Raw genomic sequence first — 19,005 nt, forward strand, 5'->3', positions numbered from 1 at the left:
CAAATTTTAAATTCTAAACCCGATTTTTCTAGCATATAATCTGTGTACTTGGGCAATGCAAATTTTATCATCAGTTTTTATGTGGCATAATGAGTAAAGTCATCATTAGCATCCAGAAGGTCTAAGTTTTGTTGTACCAGAATTTTGATACTGCTAAAAATGGGTATTCCATTAGTTGGGTTTAGGAAATCTTTTGTTATAAGGATGCTTTCCTTGTATTGATCATAAACATACAATCTCTTTCAAAATTAATTTTTTTAAAAAAGACCTAGTTACTTACTGTTCTGTATTTTTTGTTAAAAGTAGACTTCAATGAATTAAAATTTAAGTAGTAGGATACAGTAGTTACAGTGATAGATTTGGGGTAAGAAAGAACTGATAGCATATTCATCTCTGACAGTAACTGTGTGAACACAGGCAAGTCTCTTAGAGCCTCAGTTTCCTGATCTATGAAAGGGATGGATAATAATACCTGTAATACCTACTTAAAATGGGAATTGTAAAGCTTGAATGAGATGATGTATATAAAGCACTTTACATCCTTTAAAACAGTATGTAGATATCAAGCATTATTATCAAGATTAATACCTGGGCATAATTACTTCCATCTTAAGTTAGAGAAAGGCAGTGGACAACTGTGATGTCACTGGTGTAGGGAACTCTGGGTAAGGAATTTCTACCAATGCAGCTTCCCTCAGAAACATTCCAAACATCTTCCTTCCTCAAACTTGCAATGCCTCCTTAACCTCCCTCTTTGTGAGGACCTTACCTCTTACTTACTGAGAAAGTTGAGGCCACTAGACAAGATCTCTTTATCTGAAAAATCCTTGAAGTCATTTCCCATTACTTCCTTTTGTGCACTTAGGCAAAACCCCTCTGCATAAACACTAGCTCTCACCCACTCCTTGTTTTCTTCAAAAGATTTCATCCTCAATCATCACCCCCTTCTCACCTTCAATCTCTTCCTATCAACTGGTTCCTTTCTTGCTTCCCTCAAAAATATCCACATTTTCTCCACCCTTAGAAAACCTTGAGTATGCCAAACCTTCCCCTTAAGTTACTTACTGTCTCTCCTTTTCTCAGTCAAACTCCCCGAAGTCATCTATATTTACTGCCTCCACTTCCTCTCCTCTCATTTGCTCCTCATCCTTTGCCATTTGGATTCTGACTTACTCACTCAATTGAAAATATCCTCTCCAAAATTACCAATGACCCTCGAGTGATAAATCTGACAGCCTCTTCTCAGTCCTAATCTTGTCTGTTCCCTTTGACACCTGACATGCTGACTAGTCTTTCTCCAAGATACTTTCCCCTCTCAAGGGTTTCATGACACTGCTCTTAGCTACCTGTCTGTCTGCTACTTCTCAGTCCCCTTTGTGGTTCATCATCCATGTCAAGTCCCCTAACAACGCATATTTCCCACGTATTTGTATCAGGCCCTTTACTCTTCTTCTAAACCTCTCTCTCTCTCAGTAACCTCAAGAGTCCAACATGGGTTTAACTATCACCTCTATGATTCCTAGATCTTTATAACTAGCCCCAGTCTTTTCCCTGAGCTTCAATCTCACATTACCAATTGCCTATAGGATATTTTATACTGGATGTTGAGTAGACACATCAAATTCAACATGTCTAAAGCATAACAACCTTTCTCTCTTCCAAACTTCTGTCAGACACCACCACTATCAGTTTCCTTTATCCTTTACTCCCTAGCAAATTCATCTTGACTCTCTTAATTCTTCCCCTCCTTGAAATTCCCGTATTTTAAAGGAATTAATATCTTCCCAGTCTATTAAGTTCATTTGAAGCAATCACAAGAAATACTTGCCCCTCCTTTAACTACCACATGTCCAATCAGTTGCCAAACTCCGCAGAATCTCCTGACTGTCCCTTTGACTCCATTTACTCTGCCACCACCCTAGTTCACCCTTCATTACCACTTCTCTGGATTACTATAATCAGCATACTAATTTCTGATCTTCTAATCTCTTCCCTCTCTATTCCATCTCCAAAATCCATCAGTGGCTTCCTATTGCCTCTAGAATAAAACGAACTCCTGAAATTCTACAATCTTACTACTCCAATATATCGGTTAGCTCTTATTTCACATCAGTCCCCATCCCACACTGTACATGATAGCCAAACTGGATTGTCGGGTCTTGAAATCAACATGACTATCTTCCACCTCTGTTTATTTGTACAGACACTTATTAGAGGTGGGATCATGAACAAACCATTGAATGTCTCTAAGTCTCAGTTTCTCAAGACTTTATAAAATGGGAAAGATCATGCCTTCTGTACTTCCATACCAGGCCTTTCATGAGACTCAAAGGAAATGTATTCAACTGCAGTTATCATAATTAGAGTATTCCCTGCACCTGGAATGTTGTCTCTCTTCATGTTCACCTTTCAGAATCTTTCTCTTCTTTTAAGGTTCAGCTCAGGCACTACTTCCTCTAGCCTACCGTGATTAGCTCAACCAAAAGGGTCATTTCCTTCCTCAAATGTACCCAGAGTCCTTTGCCTAGATCTCTATTTGCCCCATCCCCTCCAATTTCCTGCCTACAATCATATTTATTTCTACATGTTATATTGCTTTCCATTCTGCCCAGTAGCATGTAAGTTACTTAAGGACTGGAACATTTTTATTATTATTCCTAGCACCTAGTTCAGTGACTTGCACAAAGTACCCATTCAATAAATGTTTGCTAGATTAAATTGCTGTTTTGAAAAGCAGATTGTTCAATTGCAAAATAGACAACTTTCTAGCTAATAGAAACATCTTGAGAGTTTGCTAATAGCAGCAGTATAGTTCATTCACTCAACAATTCATCTAGGAAGAAAGTTATCACTCAGAAAAAAGTGACTTTTAATCAAACTTCCAACTCCAAACAAGTTTTCATCGAGTTTCAAACAATTATTTCAAAAGCTCATAGTACAATCTTTGACTTTTCTCCCCATATTCAATAAGCTGTCTACTAAGCCCTACTAATCCTACCTCTGAAATCTCTCTTGCATCCTCTTCCCCTGCTTTCTAAAAAGATAACACTGAGGCTGGAAATATGAGTGACTTGAACAATCTAAAGGAACACATCTAAGTCTAGCCCCACTCTTTTCCATGAGCTCCAGACTCACATTTCCACCTATCTACCATGCACTTCTCCCACAACCACAGACAGCATGTTCCAAACTGAACACTTCCAACTAAAACCTGCTTCTCTTCCTGACTTACCAGTTTCTGTACCATAATCTTTCCCTCTTAGCTATTATACCCATCTTACTAACATCATATTTTTCCTTGTGCTATAATTATTTATATATTGTTATGCCCCTTATTCAACTATATTAGGACAGGAGCCATGTTTTATTTTAGTTTTCTTTGCACACCTTTCAACGTCTAACATAACATCTTACACAAAGTCAGTGCCCAAGAAATATATCTTGAACGAGTGAATGAATACTGAATGAAGAGATCAAAAGTTAAACCAACATGTAGATGACAGAAATCTCCACATGAATACAACCAAGACATAAACTCATGTTATGAACAAAGTACTTACAAGACTAAGAAATTGTTATAAAAAATGATTCACCACATAAAATGCTCTAATATGCAGGTGCCTCATATATAATTTAGGATCACTGATGTTTTAGCTTGGAATATGACAGCATTAAGTTCAAAGCAACAACCAAATAATCAGACACATGATGTTACAAAGATAATAATAGCTTATATTTACATAGCATTTTATGTTTCCACAGCATTTTACATACATTACTCCATTTGATCCTTACAAGTGCCTTTGAGGTAGGTAGTGCAATATTACATCTACTTTACAGATGAAGAAACTGAGGCTCAGAGTGGTTAAGAAAATTAATAAGTCACACAACTATTAAGTGGCAAAACTGGAACAAATCTAGGTCTTCTAAGTCCTTCTAAGTCTTCCCCACAGGTAGGTCACAAAGCAGTGTACACTTATTTTTCTAAAGTAAATAATATTTTATTTTTTCCATATTTTTTTCTTTTTTAATTTTTTGGTTCATTAATTTGTTTGTTTACTTTTAGTTTACAAGATTCAGTTCCACAATTCCTTGAGTTTAAAATTTTCTCTCCCTCCTCCCCCCCCCATGATGGCACACAATAAAGTATAGGATCTGCAAATACTTTCACATTAGACATTAGTCAGGTTGTAAAGAAGGATTGTATCAGATGGAATGAAAAATGGGAAAGAGGAAACAAAACCAAACAAGAAAAAGAAAGAGAGCAGGTAGTTTGCTTCAATCTGGATTCAAACTCAGTTCTTTCTAGTTCTTTCTCCGGATGTAGACATAAAGATAGTTTTCAACATTAATTTTTTATAAGATTTTGTATTCCATACTTTTTTCCTTCCCAAGATGACAAGCAATCCGGATATAGGTTATACATTATACACTTTTATTGTATTACCAAATCTCTATTATTTAAACGTTTGTTAAAGACAACAGTTTTTCCATGGTGTAAAGCGCTGGAACTCAGTCAAGGTCCCTCATTAGCATTTCTTTTCTTTTAATGTTATTTTTTATTCTCAACTTAAACACCAAAAAAGAGTATTTCACACACCTGTCAGAAACAAAAAGAAGAATGTTTATGCAACTGTGAATCTTCGAAAATATGTAATGATTCTACTTTACTCTCAAGGCAGTCTTGCTTGTCTGTGCTTCCTTCTGCACATATAAAAAAAAAAGTTTCCCTCTGTGCATTAAAAAAAAAAATTCAATGGCTCTCTTTTTTGGGCAGTCACTGCTGCCAATCCTCCCTTTTTCCTCCCAAGCTCTAACATAATCAAAAACCAAAAGGGAAAAAAGAATCCTAGTAACAAATAAGCCCAGACAAGCAAAAACAAATCCACACAATGTCCACCAATCAACAAGCATCTATTAGGGGTCAATTACGTACCAGGCACTGTACTACATACATACTATGGACACAAATACAAAGAATAAAACAATCTCTACTTGTAAGAAGTTTACATTATAATGAAGGAAGACAAAAGGAACATATAAAAACATACAATTTAAATTAAATACAAGGTAGTCTGGGTGGGAATTCATTAGAAATTGGAGGAAAGGAAACAAGGAAAACCATCCAGAAGATGGTACTTGAACTTCACCATAAAGGAAGAAAGGGAGTCTATAAGATAAAGGTAAGGCAGGAATATATTCTAGACATAAAGGACTTCCAATGCAGTGGCAAGGAGACAGGGGAGATGGAGATGTCCTGCAAGAGGAACAGAAAGAAGTTTGGGTGGAGTATAAAAAGGGAAGTTTATATTTTATCTCAGTAACCATGCCTAAAAATGTCTCACCTTGTCTCCATCTCCTCTGTCCATAGAAGGAAGGATAACATGATTCATTATATGTTGTCTGGAGATTAGCCATCCCATAAAATGTTTTGTTGTGGGTGCTTTTTACAGTGTTGTCCTTGTATAACTTTTCATGTTTCTACTCACTTCAATCTTCACCAGGTAAGTTCATTACTACATAGGATTTTCTGAAATCATCTGCCATTTCTTACAGGCCAATTTGATCAGCCATTCCCTGAATTATGCTGAATTCCTTAAATTCTAGTTCTTTTCTTTTCCTTTTTTCTTTAGATTAGTGGTGTTGAACTTGTATAAATTTTCATGGTTCTGCTCACTTCACTCTCCATCAGTTCACACTACACTGGATTCTCTAAAATCATTTTTTTTCATTTCTTACAGCTCAATTATATAACATTACAATGATATACCACAATTTATTCAATCATTCTCTGAATTATGCTCAATTCCTCAGACTCTAGTTCATTTTTCTTCTGCCCTCCCTCCCTCTTTGAAGTACTTTGTTCCCCCTTCACCCCACCCCCATTCTGTCTGTTTCACTGTTGAGTTTGATGTTATTTCTACACCTAGCTAGCTCTATGTGTGCATGTGTTCAATCCTTCTTTATCCATTTCAGATAATAGTAAGGTTCATCCAATGCCCATCCCCCGCCTCCTTTTGTGTTTGTATACTCTTCATAACCCCAATTATGAGAAACATATTCCATTCTGCTTTTCTACACTAGTGTGTTGCTTTTACTCTCCTTTTTCTTTCCTTTCTCAAAGCATTCAGAGCAGAATCAATCCACCCCACAGTCCTCTGTTTTTCTTATTTAACGCCTTTAATACCCTCTGAAGACACTAAGGTTCTTGAAAGGGCATTTTTTCCCCTCCTGCTATTTGATAGCATTACATCTAATTGCTCAAATGAATATACATTTCTATGGATTTCTAGACTCTTCCGAGTATATTTCAAAGTTCAGTTCTGGTCTTTTCACTGGAAATGCTCAGAGTTTGTTTTCCAAAAGTTTCTCCAATTGCAATCATATAGCAATTATTCTTGGTTGTAAGACTATCTCTTTTGACCTCTAAAGTACTGAATTTCAAGATCTCATCTCAATTATGGTATAAGCTGCTAGGTCTTGCGTGGTACCGACTGGAGTTCCTTGGGACTTCAACTGTTCTTCCCCCAGATGATTGTCATTTTTTTTTTCTTTGACATGGGAGTTCTGGATTTTGGCTGAGGCATTCCTACAGCTTCTCCTTTTAGGATCTGTCAGGTGATTGGTGGATTGTTTGCTATGTATACTTTTTTCTCTCAGTCCATTAAACTTTCATTTGTGATTTCTTGAAATATAATTCACTCAGGGTTTAAAAACAAAACAAAATATGATTTTTCTGGGAGTCCAATGATTCTTAATCTTTTTGACTTACACAGATCAATTGTTTTTTATGTAAAATATCTTATTCTTTCTATTTTTCCAATTTTTTCGATTGTGCTCTAATATTTTTTGCTGCCTCATGGTATAATTGACTTGTGTTTGATCTATCTTAGTTTTCAAAGAGTTGGTAACTAGAGCAATGTTTACTATTTTTCTTTTAAGCTCTTTATTCTCCTTCTAGTTTCCTTTGCTCCAGAGTTTTTATTCCATTTCTCTTACTTCATTACTTCATTTCTCCTAGATATTTATGTGGTCTCTGTGGAAAATCTATTTTTTCCTCTTTGATTCTGTACTTGTGGTTAATTGAGTTATGTGCTCCTTCTTTTGGAGAATATCTAGATCTACAATAATTTGTATGCAGACTGTGTTTTCTTTGACATGCTTATCTCTGCAGTTTTAGTTCCCGATCTGGAGTTTTGTGCCAGGGCCAGGCTTCACTCTCTACTGTCATCTTGGGTGGGGTAGTTGGCCCTCCTCGTTTTTGAACTCGGCTTCTGTGATGACCTCCTAAACTTAGGCTCTCCTGGATCTTAAAAGTTCAAAACACAGGACTTTCACGGCTTCTTATGGCATATCAAGACAAACAAGAGGGTGGCTAGGTAGCACAGTGAATAGAGCACTGGCCCTGGAGTCAGGAGTACCTGAGTTCAAATCCGACCTCAGACACTAAACACTTAGTAGCCATGTGACCTTGGGCAAGTCACTTAACCCCAATTACCCAAACCTTTCCCCTCCAAAAAGGAAAAAAAAAGACAAACAATGAGAGATATCAGAGTCCCTTGGACTAGGTGGTCCCAAGTATGAGAGCAGTCACACTACTCTCAGTACTACTACTCCAGAGTTTCTGCGGTGCCCAATCTAGAGCTTTCTAATCTTCCCTATGACTTCTCAGGGGGTTTTATTTTCTTGCTACCTATAGATATAGAGCCTTGATTACACATACATTTGGTTCTTCTCCAGTCTCTCTGAAAGGTTGTAAACTTATCTGCCTAAACTGGTCCTGGATTTGCAGTCAGGCCCCTTTCCTATTACCTGTGATCTGGCTGAATTTTTCTGCAGTTTTGAGGAGAAAAAAAAAATCACTCACTATAGTTTCACATTAGATTTCTTGATCATTATTCTGTCTGGTGCAAATTTCAGATTTCTACTGTAGTAAGGGAGAAAAAAATTGGGTGGTCTGCCTTACCGCTTGGCTAGAAGTAAAACTCCCATCTCTTTCTTCCCTCTTTTTCTTTACTTCCTCTAGCTTCCAAAATTGAGAGGGAATAAGTACTATGTATACAAAACAGTCTATATTTAAGTCTACATCTAGAGAATTATTGTAGACATAGCAATATTATATTATATATTTTCATCAGAAATGCTGAAAATTTTCTTCCATTAAGTTCCTTCTTTTTCCCTTTAGGAACATACTCCATTTTGCAGTTAAGTTATTCTTGGTTCTAAGATAATCTTTTTTGCCCTTTGGAATATGGAACATTGCATTTCAAGATCTCCTCAAATATATTATATTTGAGAGATAGCAAAGGGTTAAGTTTCCACAGAACTGCTAAAAATTACTGAAGTAAAAACTACTGATAAATTATGAGAAAACAGTAAGGAGTTAAGTTTCCATAGAATTGCTAGACATTACTAAAGTAAGATAAAGGGAGTTAGCAGACAGCAGGTGGACCCAACCAATCAGAAAGCAGACAGAGGCCTTGGGAGACTCTCAGACCAGGATAAGGACTGATCTGGTTTAAATCAGTAAAGGGTCAATGACCAAGTATTCCAAATTACTACTATGCTTACTTAGTAAATCTCATATACTATCTTACATGCCCCACAGAAAATTAGAACTTCATTAGCAGAACATGGGTTGCATGACAATGTATGATGATGGGAAGAGGGTCATGTTTAAGAGATATATGAAAAAGGCATATGGGAAAACTGAAACCCTGAAAAAAATGAGCAGATGCTTCCTCTGAAAAGAGTATCCTTGCCGGTCTAATGGTATAAAGTTTTCCTCCCTTTTGTATTCTCCACACCTGCTTCCTAAAAGAAGGGTGGAGTTCCCTTCCAGCCAGGGGGATTTAGTTCCTGTGAATTTCTCCTCAATAAATTTCTTTTGATACCCAAATTTTAGTATCAAATGTGTCCAGGGTTTCTAAGTAGAGGTAGAAACCAAATCCAATGTGTAAATATCCTTATCATTAACTCCCAGGAAAACAACCACCACCACCACCTTGTTTTTCTCTAGCTGAAAGGCTGAGAATAGGTAGTGACATTAGAGGATGGAGTGCTGGACTTGGGAATCAGGCTGATGGTGTTCATATCTCAGCTCTGACATTTATTTGCTGTGTAGTCACTAACAAGTTAATTAACCTCTCTGAACCTCAGGTTCCTCATCTGTAAAATAAAGGAGAGTACTACCAGCATTAGCTATCTTAAAGGGGAGGGTTGGGAGGAAAGCACTTAAAGACTTAAAGTGATACATAAATGTAACTCTTTCTTTTCTGCTTTTCTAAAATCATAATATTTGACTACAGCATTGTTAAAAAGAAATGATACACAGAGAGAGCACCTGTCATCTAAATTTTGTCAAGCATATTATTAATATAAATTTGAATAGCTGCAATTTTACTATCTTGAAAAAATATTCAACACTGAGGAAAAAAATTTAAGGAAAAAAAATCCTGAATGGATTCCTCTATTTCCCTATGGTAATAATATATATGATAAGAGAAAAGGGATGTGGATAAACTTTTACTTTATACAGAATAAGGAATGCAAAAGTTGACAGGTACATTTATCATGCACAAAAGCAAGATACAACAAGAGTTTCCTAAAATTTAGTCCTCTGTAAATAAAAACAAAGGTACCCAACTACCTTCATATAAGTCAGAACCAAGAGACTTATCATTCCCAGACCACAGGAATGTGATAAGAAAGACAGACAACAATGCAATTCCAATTCTACCGTATCCTATATTATATCCACATATTATCTACAATGGCTTAATTTTTCCATTTTTATCAAGCTACAGAGGCCTATCTTCACACTTTTTCCCCAAATACTCTCATGAAAATCAGGGATGAAGGAACCATGGCTCATTCAGACTTTGGCTTATCTAAATATCACTTTAAATTTATAATAGCAGGCATTTACATAGCCAAAGATTTGCTAAGTGCCATATGTACATTATCACTGGACAAGTCAGTAAGGTGAGAACTATTTTTATCCCCATTTTTTAGGAAACTGTACAAAGGTAACCAGGCTATTCTCACATCTAAACTGGTGGCTGGTCTAAGGAAAGCAAACTTTACTGGCTATTGAAGAACTCAATTCAATAAGCATACAGCCACTTCTAGGTGCTAGGCTAAACATACAAAAGTTAGCTATTATCATTATTATTAAGTGATGTGCCTAGGGTCAAATGGTAAAGTACTGGAGGCAGGATTTGAACTCAAGTCTTTCCAAATCCACCTCCAACATTCTTTTTGCTATGCCACCTTGCTACTTAATTTCACAATTTTACTGATGTTGTTTTTAAAGACATACCTCACTACACACAAAACCCTAAATATGTATATTTTTTTAATTCTTCAGTTCACCAAATCTCCAACAACAAAATAGCGGAGAACTTTTCACCTCAAATATCAACTCTCCTGGAATGATTTCAGATTTAAGTCAGGGAGATGGGAAGGCGAATGAGCTTGAGCAACTGGTTCTTCCCATATTAAAAATTTTTCCTAACTTTTAAATCCTCCCAAACCTATGAGCACAAAAGCCTAATATTTCCTATCCTATTCTTCCCTTCTTTGCCCTTTGATTTTGCAAATCATTTTTAAAAACTGCAATACATATGCAAAATCAAAAATTTCCAACTAGAAACATCAGTGAGAATTAGTCGAAGTGCATGATTCCTTTAGCCAGGACCCTCAGGGCAGTCCTATACTCTTAGCCAGATGACACTTGGGTGGCATTCAAAAATTCTCACAAGTGTTATCACATCTGCAAGATATTGCCATCATGAGCCTCTTTAGCCTGAATCTGTGTTCTGAATGATAAACACATGGCTGCATTTATTAAGTTAGCATTTGAACGCTATCAGAAGGTCTTTAGTAACATTAGAAGACTCAAAGATCATAAGGAATTTCTGGACGGGTTGGCAATAACTCTAAATACAGAAGCATAAACTTAATCTTATAAGAAACAAGATGCCAGAGGAGGGCTCTCTTAGCTTTTCAAACCAGTTGGCATTATTTAGCATTTTGAGGTTTACACAGTACTTCATTCACATCCTTATAACGACCATGTGAGGTAAGAAATGTAAATGCTATTATTATCCCCACTGTACAAATGAGGAAACCTAGCTGTCACAAAGGAGAAGAGAATAACCATATATGTAGCACCTATGCGTCAGGCACTGTGCTAAATGCTTTACAAATATCTCATCTGATGCTCACAATAACTTTTGAAGGTAGGTCCAGTTATTATAACCATTTTACAGTTGAGGAAATCAAGGTTAAGTGATTTGTCCAAGGTCTTCTAGCTAGTAAGTGTCTGAGTCCATATTTGAACTCAGGTCTTCTTAACTCCAGGCCAAGCTCTATCCACTGCACAATCTAGCTGCCTCAGAGGGGTGACATAATTCCTATACATCATGAGAGCTATAAAAGCTTTGCCGGAAGTGAACCACTGCACCAGAACTGCACATAAAGATGAGGACTAGTTAAAATATTTGAAGCTTGACTCACCCTCACATATGGGGTATTTATAACAAACCATGTGGACACTGTGATGGTATGCTGACAGAACTGTACAAAGGTAACCAGGCTATTCTCACATCTAAACTGGTGGCTGATCTAAGGAAAGCAAACTTTACTGGCTATTGAAGAACTCAATTCAATAAGCATACAGCCACTTCTAGGTGGGCATTGTGCTAGGTGCCAGGGTATAAAAACAAAAACATAGCCCCTTCCCTAACTCAAGGGGTTTAATTCCTTCTGGGGAGAAACATACGTAGAGATAAGTAAAGACCAAATACATACTAAGCAAATATAAAAGAATTGGGGGTGGGAGGGAAAATCTAACAACTGTAAATACATTCAAGGGGTACTTGAGTTAAGTCTGGATGGTGCCAGGGACTATATGAGGGGAAGTAAGGGAACACATTCAAGGTATGGGAGGCCTGTGCAAAAGCATGGAAATAGGAGATAATGAGAAGATGCATGGGGAATGTATGGGAAGCAGTAAGTAGGCCTGTTTGAATGGGAAGTAGGGTGCATAAGAGGGAGTCATATGAAATCAGTCTGGAAAGAGGCTGAAGCCAGATGGCAAAAGGCTTTAAATGCCAAAGTGAGTTTCCATTTTTCCTGGTAGCAACAGGGAGCCAATAAAGATTTCTTAGCAGGTGAGTTCCATGTGCTTTAGGAATATCAATTTGGCAGCTATGTAGATGACGGATCGGAACAGGATGGGATCAAGGGAAGGGAAGACAATTAGGATGCTACTGAAATAGTCCATGTAAGACATGAAGAAGTATAACTTTGGTAAATGGCCACATGAGTACATGAAAGCATAATAGATGTGACAAGGAAGATAACTTTGTTCAGTGATCCAGGCGAAGAATTTGGTAGGGAAGTGTAAAACAGTGGGGAAACATTCTCTTAAAGCATTTATCAGTTTCATGGAAGATGACATGTTTTCCTATGATGGTAAGGTTCTCCTCATATTCCTATCTGCAAATAACCCCCAATTACACTGATCCCCAGAACATTACATAACCTCCTTAGAAGTACTACAGAGGTTAGTCTCCGTCCATAAAGGGAAAATTAAGTAAACTTTTAAAAAATCATATATTGCCTGGGTACAACATGGAGTTGGAAAGGTACCCAGTAGAGTTAGTCCATCACAAGTATTTCTCGGATGGCAATGAAAATGAACAACAAGCTTGGTCCAGAATTGAGTAATGAGGCTGGAACGCATCCAGAAAGCCACAGATTACTTGTAAATACTTCAAAGTGCTCACTGCCACAAAAGCCTATCTAACACCAATTTCTGGCAACTGTATATGGTTGGTAATCACAGCATGTAGGATCTCCAGACAACTAATATAATAAGTAACACAAAGAAAACAAAAAGAAAGGTACATGGCAGGCCTAAATAGCATGTTACCAAAAAATTATTTCATGTTTAAATAAAAATAACTAAAATATTTAAATGGAATCAAAATCTGGTATTACAGACATACATAACTGGAAGATTAGTTTTATCAGTCATAGAGAAAGAATGAAACATAGGGGCAGCCCTGGCTCTAACACTGTGTGACCTTGGGCAAATCACTTAACCTCTCTAAGCCTCAGTCTCTTCAACTGTAAAGTGGAAATAATACTTGGACTATCTTCACATGGTTATTGTGAGGAAAAGTGTTTTCAAATGTTAAAATATCATGTGAATGTTTTATTATTTCTATTGCAGAAACAATGGGAAGAATGATCTGCATATCAAAAACGTTTTATGAACTATGAAGTGCCACATAAATGTGCTATTAATATTTTCAAAGTAGTAAGAGAACCACCAAAATACCAAGGCAGATCAATAAAAATTATTGTAAATCATTTTAAATTACTACAGGGCAAATTTTAATATTCACTTCTTTGACACTATCAGCTACTGAACAAATATGTAACTTCTAGCCATGCCCTTTCCTAATAGTAAGCAATCAAATTCCAAGTGAAATCAGGAAACTCCCCAGCAGAAAGAACATTTATAATCTAATCCTTTTTTCTCCTTAACCCCACACACAGAGACAACAATGCATTTAAATACAGAACCTTTTTATGACTAATAAAAACTAATTACTTAAATTAAAAAAAAAATACTTTCTTGATACATTTAAAAAAAACCTTTTTGGGAGGGGGAGGAGAGGGAGTGGGAGAAAATTGGGAACTCAAACGCTTATGTAACTAAATTTAGTTGAAACTAAAAGTAGATAATTTTTTTAAAAAACAAACCATTTTTATTTGATCTTTTAAAATATTTTAAAAATTAAATTTTAATTTTGATGAGTGTCATATATACATCTCATCACAGAGAGGGGAAATCCCTGATAATATGGGAGGTGAAATTCTAGTGCTTAATCTCTTAAAGCCAAAAAGACATTTAATAGAGGAAAAGGAATAGGTAAAAGCTTCAAGAACTCTGCATTGAGCACAGATGTCACCCTGTATTCTGAAAACTTTTATAATTATTCTTTTCTTTCACATACATAATGCAGCTTTGTTGGACTCTCTTGATCAAAAAAAGGCATGTGATTAGCCAGAAGCAGCCAAGAGACAAATGTGGTACTCACAAAAAGAACATCATCTTGTAAAATGATCTCTCTCATGTTTCCTGTTACCCTTCCCAAGACTGATGACACTGATCCCTAAAATTAATAAGCAAAACCTGCATAGGTTTCTCTCACCACAGAAACACACACACACACACACACAAACACACGAAATACCTCTACTTGTACAAAAAGCTAATTTGTTTTCACAGGAGAAGGAAGGTAAAAATAGGTCTAAAACTGAAGGAATTTAACAATAACACAAAATTTCTTTATTGAGAATTGAATGAATCAGTAGATGAAGCATAGACATTAGGGTCAAAAACTGAGACATAACACTCAATCTGTTTCTACATGGCTGTATGACTCAGGCAGGTAACTTGAACCTTAGCACTAAAGTGAGAATAATAATACTGACACTGAACAAGGATGTTGGGTTGTCTGTGATAATTAATGGCTGCATGGTTGCACAACCCTTTTAATGTGTCAAATGCTCTTAAAAAAGGCATTAATAATGACAGGTATAAGAATGGACTTGGAGTCAGACATTTTGCATACTAACTAGCTATGTGACCATGGGTAAATCCTTATTATGTCTGAGTCTCAGTTTCCTCATCTATAGAGATAACACAACTTTTCCTACATACCAGGGGGAAAAATTTTTACATACAATGATCTCATTTAATATGAACATCAGTTATTACTATTATTAGGTTTCAAAAAGAGAACTCATAGAGTTCAGAGAAAGGACAGGTAAAAGGATGCCATGGACTAGACATCTCCAAGGTAAGCAAACCCAGCAGGAAAGTGATCAAAAAGGAAATTTGGAAGACAAGAAGAGAGTACATTATTGTACATAAACAATTTAAAGGCAAGGACTATTTACTCTTTTCTTTTCCTTTGTATTCCCAATATCTGTTTTGCTGAGATGTTTAATTTAATTTTGGCCCAAGCTTATACTTCTAGAGAAAAGGGCCAGACATTTGTGATCTCAGGCTCCTATGAAATACTTGAGGTAGGGTCCACATAGACTAACTCTACTCTTTCCCATAAGGAATTTTCTGCCTTCCTTCTAACTTCCCAAACACAGAAAGAAAAGAGATCCTTAGTTTTGCATTTTACCTTGCAAGTATAAGAAAGGGAAAACAAACAAATAAAATCTAGGGCACAGCATAGTAAATATAACCTAGTATTACTTAACCTTACCTGGGGGGTCTCACTGATACTCAATAATTCTTCTACTCAGCTCTCATCAACTCCTAATAAGACTTCCTACAGCTAGTCTTCTAAATCTTTTCCACTCCCTTAAAAATGTCCAACTCCCAACCTCACTCTCAATTGATGTGACCATTTCTATTTTACTGAGGTCATTTGACATAAGGTCCCTCCTCCATGGCTCAAAAGTCCTCCATATTGCTAACTTTTCCTCTTATTCTTGAGGGGATTTAAAATATATAAAATGCTTTTCTCCCAATACCCCTGTGAGCTAGAGCAGTATTATACTCATTCTACTTATGAGGAAATTAAGACCAAGAGTGTAGACTTATCCAAGGTAACATATAACTAAGTCTTATGTACTACACTTTACTACTGCTCACTTTCCCTTTGGTCTCAAAGTAAACAGTTTTCTTCCTTTCCAGGGCCAACCTCTCCTCCTGGGTCCTCAATTTATCATTGCTCTCTTTTCCTCTCTCTCCTTTTTGGTCTCTCTATCTCTATTTCAGGGGGTTCTTAACCCGGAGTATGTTTAATATTTTAATAGTTACATTTTAATGCACCTCTAAAGGGCTTTACCAGACTGCCTGAGAGTGTCCATGACACACACAAAGTTAAAAACCCCTGCTCTACTGATTCTATGCTTCGGCTTCTGCAATATGGGGGGGGAAGGGGAAGGGAAGTGTGAAGAATCTACCTTTGACCTTTATGCCTCATTAGTTTGTCGAGACATTATACACTTCTGGTTATTTTCCTACTTCCTTGATTTCTCCTGTTGGTTTTTTTTTTCTTTAGCTCCTCTTCCTGACTCCTTAATGCAGGGTTGTTCCACAAGGCTTCACAAAGTCTCTATCTTTCCCTTCTCAAATGCAGTAATATATGTAAAGAACACTGCAAACTTTAAGTGTATATAGATTCCAGTTATTATTCTTTACTCTTCTAGTAGTCTTGGGGATCTCATCTTCTCCTACAGCTTCAACTATCTTCTATACAGATGCTGTCCATATTCAGACCTTCAATGCACTTCCTGGGTTCCCAAACTGCATTTCCAACTGTCTATACCACCTACATGTCCAAACTGGAACCATTATCTCCTCCCTTCTAGCCTATTTTGTTTGGTGATCTCATCAGCTCCCATGGATTCAAGTATCACCTCTACACAGATGGTTCTTGGATCTATTTATCCAACCCTAAGCTTTCTTTTTGTCATCTTTGCAACTGCCAATTCTACATCTTAAACTAAAACTTCTGAAATCATTAATTTTCCCCTCAAACTCTCCCCTCTTCCTAACTTCCCTATTACTGTTGAGGGCTTCATTACCATCCCAATCACAATCATCTCTCACCCCACATCCAATCAGTTGCCATGTCCTGCTCATTCTCCTTTCACAAGATTTCTCATATACTCCTATTTCCTCCTCTGACGCTGTCCCTTATCACCTCACACTGCAATTAGCCTTCAAGTCTTAACCCACTCAAAGCCATTCTCCACCCAGTTATCAACTGATTTTTCATAAAGTGCAGATCTGACCACATCACACTGCAATTCAATCTCCAATGACTCCTTATTACCTCCAGGCTCAAATGAAAAATTCTGTTTGGCTTTAAAAGCCCTTCATAATTTGGACCCTTCCTACCTTCCCTTTCTCCTTACACCTACCTTAATTCCCCCAATGTATTCTTCATCTACTGACACTGACCTTCTTAATGTTTCTTGAACACAGAACACCCCATCTCCCTACTCCAGACTGTACCCCAGGCCTGGAACTTCCTCCCTAGTAATTCCACTTTCTTCCTTCCCTAGTTTCTCTCAAGTCTCAGCCAAAGTTCCACCTTCTGCTAGAAGCCTGTCTCAGTCCTTCCTAGATCTTGGTGACTTACCTATGAGATTATCTCAAATTTATCCTGGATCTGTCTTGTTTGTACACCGCTGTTTCCACGCTATCTCCCTACTAGACTGTAAGCTAATTGATGAGCCTTTTTTTCCCCTGATTTTTTGCTTATCATGTCATCCCCAACACTTAGCACAATGCCTGGCACACATTGTTGACTTGACTTGCATGAGGGACAGATCTGGAATCAGAGATTTGGGGTTCCAATTCCATTTACTGCTCCCTGATCCTGAGGCAAATTACTTCATCCCTCTGGGAACCAGTTCTAAAATGAGGGAATTGGATGAGAAAACTTCTAAGGTCCCTCTTGGCCCTAGATCTAGGATCCGATCACCTCCCTTGAGCATTTAAAGGGGTCTGCATTGTGTTAAGAGCGGGGACTCGGAGTTGCGTCGCCCCAACTCCCTGAGGCCACAGACCCCCCGCTGGCCACACAGTAGGAGCCGGACCTGCCCAAGGGCTTGTGATGAAGGTACTGCCCCCAGACCAAGGTGCTTCTAGGATCTCAAGATTATAAAAAAAAAAAAATCACCCTCCAAACTTTGACCTGCTCGCAGGCAGACACTTTTCATCCCGGTGTGTACTGGACCATTCATTCTAGTGAGGGCCAGGAAGGCATCTGCGAGGGGGCGGTCTCCAGGTATGGGGCAGGTGAGTAGAGGCTGCACTTCCCAGACTTCGGGGGAAGGAGGTCTCCCGTCCCCGCCCCCCAAGCGAGGCCTCCGCGTTCCTGGGGTGGGGGGAGAAGGGCGGTCCTGGGGGAGGGGGCAGCCAGAGAGCGAGTTCCCCCCTCCCCGCCTCTCTTCCGGGTTCCGGGGCTGCGTGCGGGCCTCCGGGCAGACAGCTCACGCCAGGCCCTCCTCTGCCCCCAGCCCCGGGCTCGGGCCCAGTCTCCCCCTCCCCCTGCCTCCGGCCCCCTGCACTCTCGGCCTGGAAGGTCACTCACCGCTCCTTGGAGTAAAGCTGCAGCTGCTGCTCCCGCTGCTTCTTACGAATGAAAGCCATGGTCCTCTGGGCTTGGGGCCCCCTTGAAGAGCCCGAGAGCAACGGGAGCCCAGCAGAGGAAGATGCCGCAAGCCGCCCTCCCGCGGCGGGCGTGCGGACCCGGGGAGGGAGAAGAAGGTGGTGCTTGTAACTCCCTCCCCCTTCCTCCCCTCCTCGGACGCCTTCGGTCGCGCTGGCTCGCGCCCCGCCCTCTCAGGCCGCAGACGCGCACGCGCACAAGCCCTGACCCCCTTTCTCTGCTCGGCTCTCGCCAGACTCTGGCCAGGGAGGAGGGAACCTCCGGGGCAGGCTGCTCGAGCGCCTCTTTGTGCGCGTGTATGAGGCCGCGGGGGTGCGAGGCTGCCCCCGCTTACCTCGGGCAGGAGCGGGGGGAAAGGGGGGCTTCGACAACGAAGTGGAGCTCGAGGGGTCAAGGGCTCGTCCCGGTCTTGCTTTCGTTCGGATTCATCTGGGGAGGCGCTGCTAGGAGGGGCCCCCCGGTTTTCAGGAGGCCTCGGCCCGCGTCCCCTGCCTACTAAGGCTCGGAGCTTTCGGACAAAGATGCTCTGACTTTTGAAAAAAAGATAATAGTCACAACTACTGCATTGCCGCATTTTTACACATGTTTATATCATACTTTCCCCAGTAACAATTCTCCCTCTGCTTCCATAACTTTTTTTTTAGTGCCTTGGACCCCTCGGGCATGTTAGTGAGCCCTACGGATCCCTTCTCCGAGGAGTTTTTCTAGTTTTGAAATACTTAGGATAAAAGCATAATATTAATAAAGGAAACCAATTATATTGTAAAAAAGTTTTCAA

The 19,005-nt window shown here is 38.8% G+C and overlaps 1 protein-coding gene across 3 annotated transcripts in view; it reads right to left on the minus strand.

Annotated features, from left to right (window-relative positions):
* The window catches only part of NSMAF (neutral sphingomyelinase activation associated factor), a 67,206-nt gene extending 48,785 nt beyond the window's left edge, over positions 1-18,421 (minus strand). Inside the window, exon 1 of one of the 3 annotated variants that reach the window (XM_069099994.1) lies at positions 18,150-18,421. In XM_069099994.1, the coding sequence (XP_068956095.1) occupies positions 18,150-18,208 (59 nt within the window). In that variant the 5' untranslated portion in view covers positions 18,209-18,421. The remainder of the gene's footprint in view (positions 1-18,149) is intronic. The other 2 variants (XM_069099992.1, XM_069099993.1) reach the window with 2 other exon arrangements.
* Positions 18,422-19,005: the final 584 nt, after the last annotated feature.

The sequence above is a fragment of the Petaurus breviceps genome, unplaced genomic scaffold (genome assembly GCF_028583685.1).
Source record: "Petaurus breviceps papuanus isolate PSGF00001 unplaced genomic scaffold, PetGlider_PUasm1.0 38, whole genome shotgun sequence".
Classification (NCBI taxonomy): domain Eukaryota; kingdom Metazoa; phylum Chordata; class Mammalia; order Diprotodontia; family Petauridae; genus Petaurus; species Petaurus breviceps.